General features: G+C 36.0%; 1 protein-coding gene across 3 annotated transcripts in view; it reads right to left on the bottom strand.

Moving 5' to 3' along the window:
- DMBT1 (deleted in malignant brain tumors 1) overlaps positions 1-13,237 on the bottom strand; it is a 91,668-nt gene extending 78,431 nt beyond the window's left edge. Inside the window, exons 1-4 of one of the 3 annotated variants that reach the window (XM_016427572.2) lie at positions 13,138-13,237; positions 8,406-8,450; positions 4,399-4,716; positions 663-716 (exon numbers count right to left, since the gene is read on the bottom strand). In XM_016427572.2, the coding sequence (XP_016283058.2) occupies positions 663-716; positions 4,399-4,716; positions 8,406-8,450; positions 13,138-13,195 (475 nt within the window). In that variant the 5' untranslated portion in view covers positions 13,196-13,237. The remainder of the gene's footprint in view (positions 1-662; positions 717-4,398; positions 4,717-8,405; positions 8,451-13,137) is intronic. The other 2 variants (XM_016427573.2, XM_016427574.2) reach the window with 2 other exon arrangements.
- Between the last annotated feature and the right edge of the window lie 767 nt (positions 13,238-14,004).

Here is a 14,004-nt window from a genome sequence, read left to right on the forward strand (position 1 = left end):
ACACTCGGACAATGCTCACAAAACAAAGGAATCAATGCCTTCCTTGTTTATTTAAGAAATAAAGAATTCTTGCAAAACCTCTGTAAGTTTCCAAATCCAAAGATGTGGATGTGGTAATAGGAAGTCTTTCAAATCTAAGGCAATCACAAATAGGAAACAGTTCTAAAGCCTTGCCCCAAATAGAGAGACCTAAATGGATAACTTTAGATATTCCTTGGACTTGAAATGAAATGCTTCTTGAACTTGTGCCTACATACTGTTCCACAAGCAAGCTATTACCTATGCTTGGAATGCAAATGATCCTCACAATCTGCCTTCCAGAATGCTAGTCGTCAGGCTTCAGGTCAGCTGCCACCACCCTGATTTCACTATGGATCCTTCTCATCCATTAGTTTTTATTTTGTTTTGGGTATGTAAAATATAACCCCTCTAGGGCAGAAAGAGTGTAGTTCTTTTGTCTTTGTATATCCCCAGAATCAAGCACAAATTCTTGTATGTAAAGAAGAGCTTAATAAATATACAATATACTAAATTTAATTGAAATGGATTTTTCCCCTTCTGAGCAAAAAAAAAAAAAAGTGCCATGCTTCTGTTTTGAAATTCCTGTGTTAATCTCATGCTAACAAATTGATACAGAGGAATGGTTATATAAAATGCATTACTTTTTCCATTGGATGTTATTTCTGTGGTTCCATGAGGTGTGGGTTCAATTGTTACTGCCAAAAGAAAAAAATTAATTTAGTTTCATGTCTCAATTAGAGGGAACCTCATTAAACCCACCCACAAAATTGTTAATTCTCATATTAGAATGAAAGAGTTCGCTTTCAAAAGCCTTTTTTTAAGTCAAAAGAATTTATTAGAAAATATTATGCCCTACATAATTTAAGATAGTATTGTTTTAGCAGGCGGCACCCCAACCTTAGGCTACAAACACAGACCCTTGGGCAGCCACTGTGCTCCTGACATAATGCCTATTTACAGAAGAAATTGAGGAAGATAGCAAATTTAAGTGGTTTCTTGATTTTCAGTTAGTGGCAGAGCTACTGTAGTTAAAACTCACATTTCCTTAACACTAAGTGCAACATTTCTTCCACTTTTTTGTATTTTCTTTAAAATAATTTTATTTGGACAACGATGCAAGTAATATCTACATTTCACTTATAAAGAAACTAAAGCCCGAACAAATCAATTGGCTCATTACCGGGTTACTCTGCTATGAAAAGTCAGGACTCAAAATCTGCTTTCTGACTCCAAGACTGATGTTCTGAAAGTCTCCTTCCCATGACTATGTTATTGATGTTGCATGGGATTGGGTTGATATCTCAGAGGCTATCACTATTACTAGCAATTGCAACTAAATCTAAAGCAAACTGTTAACCTATTGATCATGTATCTACATCATTTTGTTTTTATATTATCCATATTTTATTGATATTTAAATTACCTATATCATATGTCTATATATTTCTATATGTACAATATATTTTTAATGATCAAAATTGTCCCTGAGGCAAAAATGAAAGGAACATATAGAAATTATCAGAGGATGATAATAAAGCAAGTTTTAAATATTATATTATTATAAGCCCTATAATAATTTTGTGTATTTTATACAAATACAATCACACCAAAATGGTAAGAGGACATCATCAAGGCTCAAAATAAAATTTTCCTTCTAATATTGACACTTGAAGAGCTGAGAAAACAAATGGTAGAATACAGTGTCTGTGAAATGATGCTGTTTCTTCTCTCTCCAACCCTGCCATGTACTAGTGCATGTAGGAAAAACAACAACAAAAAAACAAACACTGTGGTAGACTTTCAGTCCTGAAAACTGAGATGACAAAATAGAATGTTCCTGTCCATCAGTAACGAGGGCCCCATTCAAAATGGTAAGGTCACATATTCACTTGCCCAGAAATAAGACTTAAAGAAAATGGTTCAGGAGTAGTTTCTGCATTAATTTCTGGGGAGAAAAAGCAAAAATGGTTTAGGAAAGAGATTGCAATACATAAAATTCTGAACCTAGAGGTACTTGCAAACTTGGAAGACCCATCTTTCTAAGGTCTGGCTGAGAGCAAATAAATTTCTTAGAGGAGGAGTTAACTTTTTTCATGTCTTGAACCCCATTGGTAATCTAGGTATTATATGATAGATAAAATATTGATCCTGGAGTAATGAAGACCAGAATTCAAATCTAGAATCAAATATTTACTGGATGTGTGCCTTTGGGCAATTCATTTAACTTCTGTTTGCCTCAATTTTCTCCTTCGTAAAATGAAGATAATAATAGTACCTACCTCCAAGGATTGTTGTAAGAATAAAATGAGAGGATATTTGTAAAGCACTTTGTAAGCCTTAAAGTACTAAACATGCTATTATTTTTATCAGAATGTTTTAAATGCATAAAAATCACATATATAGGAATCTAAAGCAAATCAATTATTATTGTTGTTCTGTCATTTTTTTAGTCATGTTCCAGTTTTTGTGACCCTATTTTGGGTTTTCTTGGCAAAGATACTGGAGTAGTTTGCCATTTCCTTCTCCAACTCATTTTATAGAAGAGGAAACTGAGGCAAAGAGTTAAGTGACCTACCAAAGGTCACACAGCTAATATATCTCTAAGGTCAGATTTGAAGTCAGGAAGATGAACTTTCCTGACTCCAGGCTTGGGGTTTTATCCACTCTTTACTACTTACCAGCCCACAATACAGATACCAAAGTGCTTAAAACAAACAAACAAAAAACTCACAATTTCCAGATTTAAAATTCCTGTCTATGGGACTAAGCTTTCTGTAAGTGAGTTTACACACAAAGGACACAATAAAAGTTACTTATCAGTGGCTAAAACAATAAAAGGACCATTAAGCATACATCATAGGTCACAGAAATAGAATATCATGAAATTTCAAAACTTACAAACTAGGCTAAGCAGTTTGCTTGTAACACGTTGATTGAAACAATCCTTTGTCTACACATGATTTTCTAAAAATTGAAATTAAACCTGTAAAGTCAAAATTGAGAAAGAACATGGAACAATAGAAAGCAAGATGTCCTTTCAGTCAGGAAGACCTGGTTCAAGTTCCACCTCTCCCACATAATAGCTGTGTGACCTTGAGCAAGTTCCACCTTACCTGTGCCCTGGGCAACCCTCCAAGACTATAATTTGCAGGCTACAAATTGGCTTGGCTTGTTAGAGCTAGAAGCTCCTATAAATTCTCTTTTGCAGTGAAATCACTTCAAAATTAAATAGGAAAAGGAATTTTTTGTTAGCTTTTTAGCAGGCATTTTCAAAATTAAAAGTGCCCAAAGTAAAGCCCAATGAAGAACGAGTACTGCCACTAACAAATGTGCCAGCAAATTAGTCTTGCAACCATCAGAAGGAGGAAGTATTAAGCCTAGCTTTGGACATAACTTCAAGCTCTTGGCATGTTCTGAGTTCACCAGCTGGAATTCACTTGGAGGGTTATGGAGCACTCATTATTCCTGCAGGCAGCAGCAGGAAAGAAAACTGTATTATATTCATTGAGGAAGCCAGGATGCCAGTTAACAAAATCAGACTTCTCAGGCTTTGTACGAAAATCTAAAAATCTATAGAGGTTACTTTAACAGAGACAATGCAAAAGGAAACATTTTTTGCATTTTTCATATAGGAAACACATCTAGGAACAAAACATTAAGATATATGAGACTCATCTTTAAGTGGGGCATTTTTATTATTAAAAATAGTATTATTGTTGCTCAGTCACTTTTGGTCTTATCCAACTTGTTGTGACCCCATTTGGGGTTTTCTTGGCAAAGATACTGGAATGGTTTGCCACTTCCTTCTCCAGCTCATTTGATAGATGAGGAAACTGAGGCCAACAGAGTTAAGTGACTTGGACTGACTGACATAGCTAGTAAGTGTCTGAGGTTAGATTCGAACTTGAGAAGATAAGTTCCTGACCCCAGTCCAGCATTCCATCTACTAGCCACCAAAATAGTAGAGGAAGTCAATTTACTGAGGGGTCATTCAGTGTAAAGAATCATGTTGGGCTAATTTTATGGCAAAATGGAACTTTAGATATCATCATATGTACTGTTCTTTGTAAGCCTCAAAGGGCTGTATAATTGTTAGCTATTATTATTTGAAAATGAAGAAACCAAGACCTAGAAAAACTACTGTCCTTCCATGTTGTAAGAGAACTTTCATCATCATAAAATCCTTGAGAAGAAAATGTTTCAGCATTACTTCTCATTTTTTCTACCACGTTGATAACCTATAAAGAAAACATGAAGTATGCACCTAAGAATAAAATATAAAGAGGAACCTCTCAGTAAAGTCTAAGAATTTCACTGAATCAGCCCCGTCAGGAATTTTGCCAATGAAAAAAGAAACTATTTGCAGAAATAAAATACCCGAGAGAGAGCAAATAACTCCAGCATCTTCACCGTGGCCACAGTTGTGGTTATAGAACCCTCGGTGAGGGCAATTGGACAGGTAGGACTCTGTCCCAGAGCAGTTCACATCATCCAGAAGAATGTTTCCTGAGCCTTGGTCAAAATAGGCACCTCCTAGGGCTGACACTGCATGGCCACAGTTCAGCTGCCTACAGACAACGTCAGCATCTTTTGTGTCCCAGTCGTCATCACAAACAGTACCCCAGTATCCTTGGTAAAGAATCTCAACTCGTCCCTCACACCTGTTCTTTCCATTCACTAGTAGCAGAGGTAAACCTGCATTGGACATAGATGGGAAGGAAACTGACTCAGCTTCAATTGTTGCAGTTGAGTTTTAAGGGAACATCTTGTTCCAATGACCAAACATTTATTAAGTACCTACTGTGTACCAGGCATTGTGCTAAGTGTTGGGACAATGAAAACTATATTTTCTACTAGAAGTTTTCCCCCTGTCTGCCTTGATATAAGAGATGTATTTAATTTGTTTTTCAGTTACTCACTCCCCTTTTAGTGATTTTTTAAATTTATAATGTTGTAGCTATGATGTAAACTGTTCTCTTGATTTGGCTTATTTTACTTTGGATGGTTTCTTGAATAATGAGTAGGGAATTTGCTTTGGAGTCAGGAAGATTTGGGTTTAAATCCTGATTAGGGCACTTGCTAGTTGTGTGACTGACCCTGGACTAGTCATGAAACTTCTATGGAGATTAGCAGTTTTCTATCCCTAGAGTTTGGCACAGTGCCTGGCACATAATAGGTGCTTAATAAATATTTGTTGATTGTTTGATTGCAGCAAGTTGGTCCTGCAATCAGGAAGATGAGTTCAAAACTGACTCTAAATATGATCCCCAAAGTCATAATTTCTTATTGCATAATAATATTCCATTACATTCATATTCCATAGTTTTGTTTCCCCTGGCCCAGGCATTTGACAATTAATGGGCACTCCCTTTTTTCCTAGTTCTATGTTGCCACAATGAGATTTGCTATGACTATTTGGGGACGTGATAATTTGTGCATTTACTTCCTTGTGGCATATTCCATAAATTGGGATCACTAGATCAAATGGTACAGAGAATCTAGTCTCTCTTTTGCATCTATCCAAACTGAACTCCTGAAGAGTTGGACCATTTAATACCTCCATCAATAGTATATCAAATGTACCAATCTTCTCCCAATCTTTTCAACTTTGACTATTACCATGTTGTCATCTTTTCCAATTCCAAGGTATGTGATATAATTTCCAGTGGTATTAATTTCCATTCCGTTTACTATTATGACTTGGATCATTTCATAGGATTTAATTTTTCTTTTGAAAAGTGCTCATATTCTTTGGCCATTTATTTGGAAAAGGTTTCCTTTATTTAAGCCTGCTAATCATAGTCACAGTTCTGGAGCAGGAAAGAACCTTAATGATCATTGAGTCCAACCTTCTTATTTTAACAGATAAGGTAATTGAGGTAAATATTTAGTGTTTAAGTTGAGAATGAAAAAATTAAAACTCAAGATTTGGGGGAGGGAAGCAAAGGATTACTTTTTTTAGAGAGAATAATCTCCCCCACTCCCCCTCCAGCTTTACCTCTTGTACAAAATCATACTTCCACAAAGTCTAATGAAACAAAAGTCCACCTTTAACATAAAAAGTTGTAAATGAATGCAGCATTTAAAAAGGTTTACCATTTGTATTGATGAAAGTTGCCGAAACAAACAAACAAAAAGATTATCTTAGTTTATATTAAGAGTTGGGGGGGGTTGTACCTAAAAGTTTTCTAGGACATCATAGTTCTGGAGCAGGAAAAGACCTTGTAGATCATATAGAGTGCAAACTTCTCTTTTTACAGATGAGGTCATTGAGGTACACTAATGTTTAAGTCAAGAATGAAAAAATTAAAATTCAAGATTGGGTCATGGGGAAGCAAAAGATTCTTTAGAGAAAATAATCTTCTCTACTACCACCCCAGATTTATCTTTTGTGCAAAATTAGACTTCCACAAAACCTAATGAAGTGGAAGTCCACATTTACTATTTGACAAGTTGTACATGAAAACACATTTTTAAAAAAGACTTAACCACTTGTGCTTCTGGTAGTTTCTGAAAGGGAACAAAAAACCCTTATTTAGTTTATATTCAATTTTTTAGGTACCTAAAATTCTTCCTAGACACATCCATGAGCTTCTTGTGAGAAGAGAACTGTCTAAGAACCACATTTTAGTGTTCTCCAGAATTCGAATACAACTCCTATTTTTTCATCATCTAAAATGTTACTCTAAAGTCCACCTCCCATTTAAATGTATGTCTTCATGATTGCAAAATCCAGTGCTCTATCCACTATATCATATGGCCTTTCATATTTCTTTATCATTCATGTCTACCATCATCCTCAGAACTTCTAGTGAGAAGCTGGGAAGGCAGTGAAAATGATGCACTTGAAAAAAACACAGTAATTATTGAAACACTGCAGATTAAATAACTGCCTGAGGCAATATGATATAACAGAAATATTATAAGTCTTGGAATCTGAAGTCCTAAGTTTGAATCCCAATTCTATTACTTTCTAGTCATGTTGCCTCTTCTCTAAAATCAGTTAGGAAACACAAGTCCAAATTTTAGTTTTGAGATTAAGTCACTGACCTTGGGTGAGTTTCTGAGTTTCTAGCTCTGTAAAATGGTAATAAGAATGCTTCTGTGGCCCATAGCATAGGGTTTTTTGCAAGATAAGTGCTTTGTAAACTTTATAAACTTCGTAAATATGAGGGTTTTGTTCAACTTTATTCTTTTTAATCTTTTGATCAACATCAAGGTTTCTCATAATTAGAGAGTGAAGGGGATTGGGGGAAAAGTTGAAGATGGAGCAACCAGCAGGCCATATTAGGTAGTAGAGAATTGAGAGTCGAGTTTATTGAGTTGAGGTGAGTATAGGAGTTATGAAGTAGATGAGCCATAATAGTGGGGGAAATATGCTGGGCTAAGAATGAGAAGATTTTGGTCTGAATGTTCCCTGCTCTTTACTTCCTGGGTAACTGGGTAAATTGTTTTACGTTTATGGTGAAAATTTAACTCACTTTAACCTATCTGTAATTGTTCCCATTTTGCTGGTGAGTAAACTGTCTGAAACTACTGCCTATACATGTAGCATCCCTGAATTTAAGTAAACTGTCTCTAGGCTGTGTTCCTGATCCACAAGGTATCTCTGAAGAAAACAGCAGGAACCAATATTTCTAATATTCTAGCTATTTAGGGACAGCCTTCCTTAGATGGTTCTGTTCTATGCCTGACCCTGACATGATACTCATGACCAGAGACAGAAAGGAAGTACCAGAGGACACTCCGATATACTTCCTTCACTACCTCCTGAACTCATTTCCAGGAATAGAAAGTAGAAAAGAAGCCATTTCTGATTCAGCTCCAATTGTACTTATTCAGTAAGTATATGGTAGAGAAGCTAATGCTTCCTCATTTTCTTCATCTGTAGAATGGAAATAATAACAGAATCTACTCCCCAGAGTTGTTGTGAGGATCAAATAAGATAACATGAGTAATGTTCTTTGTGAATTGAAACACAATATAAATGCTAGTTAGTAAAATATTGGTTTGAGGCGAAGGAGATTTTGGCTATACATTTCAGCAAGTAAATCGTATAGCTGGGAAATTATGTTATTTCTGGAAAGTAAAATGATAGAGTTGATTAATTTAATTTTCCTTCAGTTAATTAATTAAGTCTTTTCCAAGGACTCTTCAACAAATTCAGTGTTCCCTCCATGATCTTACTCTTGCCTTTACAGATCCAGCAGGTGTACCTCTGAAGAGAAAGGAATAGTCAATGAAAAATTACAGGAAGGTCTTTACCCAAGGAGACCCATTCTAATCTTCAAATACAATCAAACTAATGTGCAATTTACCACCATGTAGCTTTAGCAACAAGTACTACCAAACCACCGAATACAATGGAGTTTAGAATGACTTACCTGTGGTGAAATCCACTGTATTTGTCCTGGAATCAGTCGTGACCGCTGTTGTTCCCAAAATGAAAAACAATGAAAGTTAAATGAGATCGATTCTAAACTTTTATTTCATTAGGAAATACCTACTAAAGCTGAAAATAAAAGTTTACTGAAAAGTTGAGTTCAAAGAAATTCAACAAGTTAAATTGCAGTTCAGATGTACTACAAGAGCTGCCTATTTACAAAAATATCACAAATTTGAAAAAAAAAAAAACAAAGGATCCTTAGTTCTCATGAAAAGCTTTTTCAATTTCTAAAACGTTTCTAGACATATATTTCAGTTTCTTGTGACAAGAGGGCTGATAACCACATAGTAGGGTTCTTTAGTATCTGAATTCAACTCCATATTTTTTTTCAGTATGTGATCTTGAAAGCATAACCCTTTCACACCAGTACAGCAGCTCAGTAAAAACACCAAAGGGATGTTGTGCAGAAAGACTGATTGGTTGTGATGGTGCCCTGATATGAGATGGAAAGAAGACGGGGAAAGCAAAATGAATATAATTAGGTTTTTAATAGTGTTCTTCTGTCTTTAGATCACTATCTTTTCTCATCCCTACTCTCCAGACTGAACCCTCACTTAACACAAAAAGGGACTTTCTGATTGCTTAATAACATATTTCCCAGGATCTTTTCTAAAGGGCAAAAACAAAAGAGTTCTGAACTAACTGAGTCTGTTTTTCTCAGCATATATCAGAAATAAATACCAGAGGCTTCTGGAAAGAAAGGTCTACAACTGTTAGACGTAGCTAAAAAGAAGGCTTAGTCTGGGATCTGCATCTCTACCCAGTAGTATTTTTCTGAATGGAATCACCTTTAGAAATAAATGCAATCTAGATCTGTAGGCCAAGGAGATTTTTTTAAAAGCAAAGGACCTATTGGTATAAAAATATTTGTTGCAGCTCTTTTGTGGTGATAAAGAGTTGGCATTTGAGATGTTGCTCATTAATTGGAAAATGGTTGAACATATGGTAGCATATAATTTTGATGGAATACCATTGTGCTCTCAGAAATGGTGAGCAGAATGTTGTCAGAAAAATCTGAGATTACACGAACGGATGCAAAGTACAAAGAGAAGATCCAGAAGAACATTATGCATAGTAACAGCAATATATTTGATGAATAATTATGAATGACCTAGTTATTCTCAGCAATGCTGTGATCCAAGACAACCCCAGAGATTCATAATGAAAAATGTCATCCACCCTCTGAGAAAGAATTGATGCAGTCTGAACGCAGACTGAAATATTTCCTTCTTCTTCTCCTCCACTCTGTAACTCAACACTAACCAGAAAAAAAAAATTTTTTAAAAAGATTCTATATTCCCTTATTTGTTCAATTGCTTGAAAGTCAACAATAAGTCATAGAGGTTGCATATGATATAGTAGATCTGAGACTGTAGTCTTTTTACATTCATAAACTACCATTCCCTAAATTGTGGATATGACTATAGAAAGCTTTCTAAGTCTTTACTATCATAGATGAGATTGGAGGCCTTGTTCCTCATATGAGTAACAGACTGTAATACTTGCCAATCTGTGTACTTGACACTCTAACTCCCTACTTTGGAAATTCACCCCAGTTAACTCTCATGTCTAGAATGCGCTCCCTCTACCCCACAGGATCCTTGATTTCCCTCAAGGCTCTGCTTACTCACTTGCCATCTCCTTTAGAAAGTATTTTTGGATACCCCAGATTAATTTTCTCTCCCTCAATTTATTTTCTATTCTTCTCACTTGTGTATTCAGAGGCAGCCAAGGGGCACAGAGCATTGGTCCCAGAATCAGAAAGGCTTGAGTTCAAACCTGACCTCAGATACTTACTAGCTATGTATGCTGGGCAAGTCATTTTATCTATTTTATGCCTCCATTTCTTTAACTATAAAATGGAGATAACCTGCTCCCCAAGGTTGTTGTGAGGACAAAAGGAGACATTATTTGCAAAGTATTTTGCAAACTTTAAAAATCTATATAAATCCTAGCTATTGTCATCATCACCATCAGCATTATATGTTGCATTCTCCTAGCAAAATAGAAGTTCTTGAGTGCATGATTACTTTTATTTTGTTTTTGTCTTTGAATTCTAGTACCTGATGGAGTGACTTGTCCATAAGGAGCACTGAATAAAAAAGCATATTGAATTAAACCAAATTAAACCTTTGATAAATTAAAAAGACCCTTTAATATCTGTTCAAATGACTCATTTATCTAACACAAAAGCAAAATGATGCAAAAAGGTGCCAGATACTGTGATCATAGCACAAAAAAATTAGTTGTTTTATAAAACAGTGCATCAGTGGTGACCCCCAGAATTTTGGAAGTTATTTCTAGAAGAAAATATTTTAATTTAGTCTCATCTTGGAATTAGATGATATCTCTCCCCCATACCCAACATAACTATGAATATTCTTATTAACACAAAAGTGGTCATCAGAGGAAGGGGAGAATGATAGAGGGACAGAATATTGACTGAAACCCTAGTTAAGGAGAATTGCAAAGTAAGGTACTGGGATAGTAATATAGTGAAAAAAGGGGAAAAAACTGAGTGGCACAATAAGAATGATGAGCCTTAAGTCAGGAAGATGAGTTTCATATACAGCCTCAGACTCTCTCTGTCAATATGAACCTGTGTAAGCCATTTAACTTCTGTCTCTCAGTTTCCTCAACTGTAAATAGGAATAATAAGTGAATCAATACAAAAACCTACATCCTAATGCCAAGTTCTATAATCCATTCAAAATACCACACAGCCACTCAATTGTGATGAAAGAAAAATTCTTTAACAGGCATCACTAGAGTAGCCAAAAAAGAAAGCCTTATACTATTAAACTGCACTGGGAGAATCAAGATTGACCATGAATCCAAGAATGAGTAATTCAGCTGAATTTCTTTTTTCAGTGCTTCTGTTGATGACAGATAGGGCTTGGAGCCAAAAGTTCCAGCCCTTCTATTAGCTAATGATAGATAGTTCCCATAAAATCCTTCAGGTCAATAAATACCTAGGTCAATTTACTTTAATCTTGGAAAGCAAGAAGTTATGATGCTTATTCTTCATTATCAATTAGATTTGCTGGTCTTACATTTTCAAGATTAGAAAGTTAAATATTTCACTTCTTTTCACTCAACCTCCTCAAGACTACTGTCAATTCCAATAGAGAGCAAGTCCAAGGACAGTGGGGTTTTAAAACCCTTTTCAGAGTTTCATGAGGAAGTTCTGACTATAATTGAGGAGAGTAAGGGACAGCTAGGTGGCTATGTGGATTGAAAGTCAGGCCCAGAAACAAGAGGTCCTAGGTTCAATATGGCTTCAGACTCTTTCTAGCTGTGACTGTAGGCAAGTATTGATTCCAAGATGAAAGTTAAGAGTTTAAATTTGAGAGAGAGAGAGAGAGAGAGAGAGAGAGAGAGAGAGAGAGAGAGAGAGAGAGAGAGAGAGAGAGAGAGAGAGTTTGGTCTTTGCAAGGTTTGCCTTCTAGAGAAACACCACTAAAGCAGAGTTAATAAATCACCAGTGCATTGCCTAATGGTGCTGAAGATGTATATGCAGTAGGGAGAATAAAAACCGATGACAAAAAAAGATGGAAACTCTGCTTTCACCTATCACTCAACCCATCAGCCAGAACACCTGACTTTTAACTGCACAATAATCTATACATGAGTCACACACACTAGTGATGCTCATTATCACTCAGTCTTTGTGAGAGTAAAAGGTAGGGGAGATTATTGGCTTTTAGCATCTTAATGAAATTACCAGGTGAAACATAACCTCTAGAACCTCTGATCTTTTCCCTCTAGATGAAGATAACCAACAATGATTATTGACTTTCATAAAAACACAGGGTTTTGAAATACATGAATCACACACACACACACGCACAATTTAAAACATTGTGCACATTTAATGACTAAGCATTTGCTCAGTTAGCAGCCCTATGAAAAATGTCTTGGAAAGAATCACAGAATCCAGTTTACTAGCCAGGTTTGCCCCTGGCTCAGCAGAGATGTGGCCATCTATTCCATCTGATACTCAGGTTTGATTAAGAAGCTAGCTTCAGGCCATCTGGCAAAGGCTGTGGTAGGCACAAGGGGAGCTTCCTGATTCCTTTTTCTATTTTCAAACCACTTAGCTATGTGTGTACTCCAATTATGAAGTATTTTTAAGAGAGACATAACTGCAGGCAGAATTCAAGTTACAAGTCTTTAAGAAACATTAAATTATCAAGAGAATCTGCCCTGCCCATTCTCATATCATGGAGATTACATTGAATCAAACATTCTAAATCCTTTTCATTTGAGCCACGAATGCAAAAAGCACAAGGAGAAACATTATATCCTTCAATCAGCTGCTCTACAAGTTTATAACAACTATGTTGTTTTCCAAACCAATCTTTTGACAATTAGTTAATGGAACCAATGGCATCCCAATTAATCTCCTCTAGTTCTGATTGCTCTTTTCATCTATTCCTGTTTTCTCCAAGGGAGGAAATAGTCTGACATCCAATTCATCAAACAAAAACTTATTCAAAGTCTGCTATGTGCACTTTGTAAACAATCATGACCAAGTTCTACCAGCTGCCTTCATTTGTAGCAAAATTACTTCTGAAATGAAGAGTCTAGGACCGAAGTCTAAAACATTAAAACTTAACTCGATAAGTCTTTGGAGGAATAATACATAATATGATAATCAGTAACAATACCTGCAAATAGAAGTTGGCAACATAACAGCCATAACCCCAGGAACATGGAGTTGCCCATTTTGCTGTGTCCCTGTCAATCTCAATAAAGACTTTGAAATTTATATGCTCCCAGGTATGAAGAGGCGGGCTCTCAGGCATAGTCCCTTCTCTTGATGCAATAAATCTATTAAAAGGAAGTAAGAGAGTTAACTCACATGCAATTTGGTAATCTGTGGGAAAAGAATAGGTGTGTCTGATTGATTGCCCCCTGAAAGATTTGGCAAGGCTCCAATTGCAGAAGCACTTTGAAATCAATAATATAATTTGCCACTTCCTTCTCTGCCATCCAACATGAAGACTGCTAAAGACTTCTGGGACATATAGAAACCTACATTTACCAATGAAATCTATACTCCAAGACAATCCACACAAAGCAGGATGTGGGCTACTCTGCAAATAGTGAAGAGGGAGCCAAGGGGAAAATAATATCTCAGGGCTCATTTGCCCTAAGGAATATTCCCTTCATGGCTCCATGAATGCCTCCCAGTGACCTGGAGGGTGGGTCATGATGGTAGTTGGTATAATGGCAAAAAGGAAAGGTTGACTATGTACTACATTGTGACTTCAAAACAGTCCTTATTTTCGATGCAAAACAAAGACTAGGAAATGGCAAACTGCTCAAGTATCTTTGCCAAGAGAATTCCAAATGGAGTCACAAAGAATCAGATATGACTAAAACAGCTGAACAACAAAATTTACATGTATATTCTATCAAGGTAGGAGAATGGCTCACTGACCTTCACCATGCATTACTAATGAGAAATTAAAGACAGCTAGTTGATTTGTAATAATAATAGCCATCACTTAAAGGTCTGCAAAATACTTTAC

This window comes from Monodelphis domestica, chromosome 1 (genome assembly GCF_027887165.1).
Source record: "Monodelphis domestica isolate mMonDom1 chromosome 1, mMonDom1.pri, whole genome shotgun sequence".
In the NCBI taxonomy this organism is placed as follows: domain Eukaryota; kingdom Metazoa; phylum Chordata; class Mammalia; order Didelphimorphia; family Didelphidae; genus Monodelphis; species Monodelphis domestica.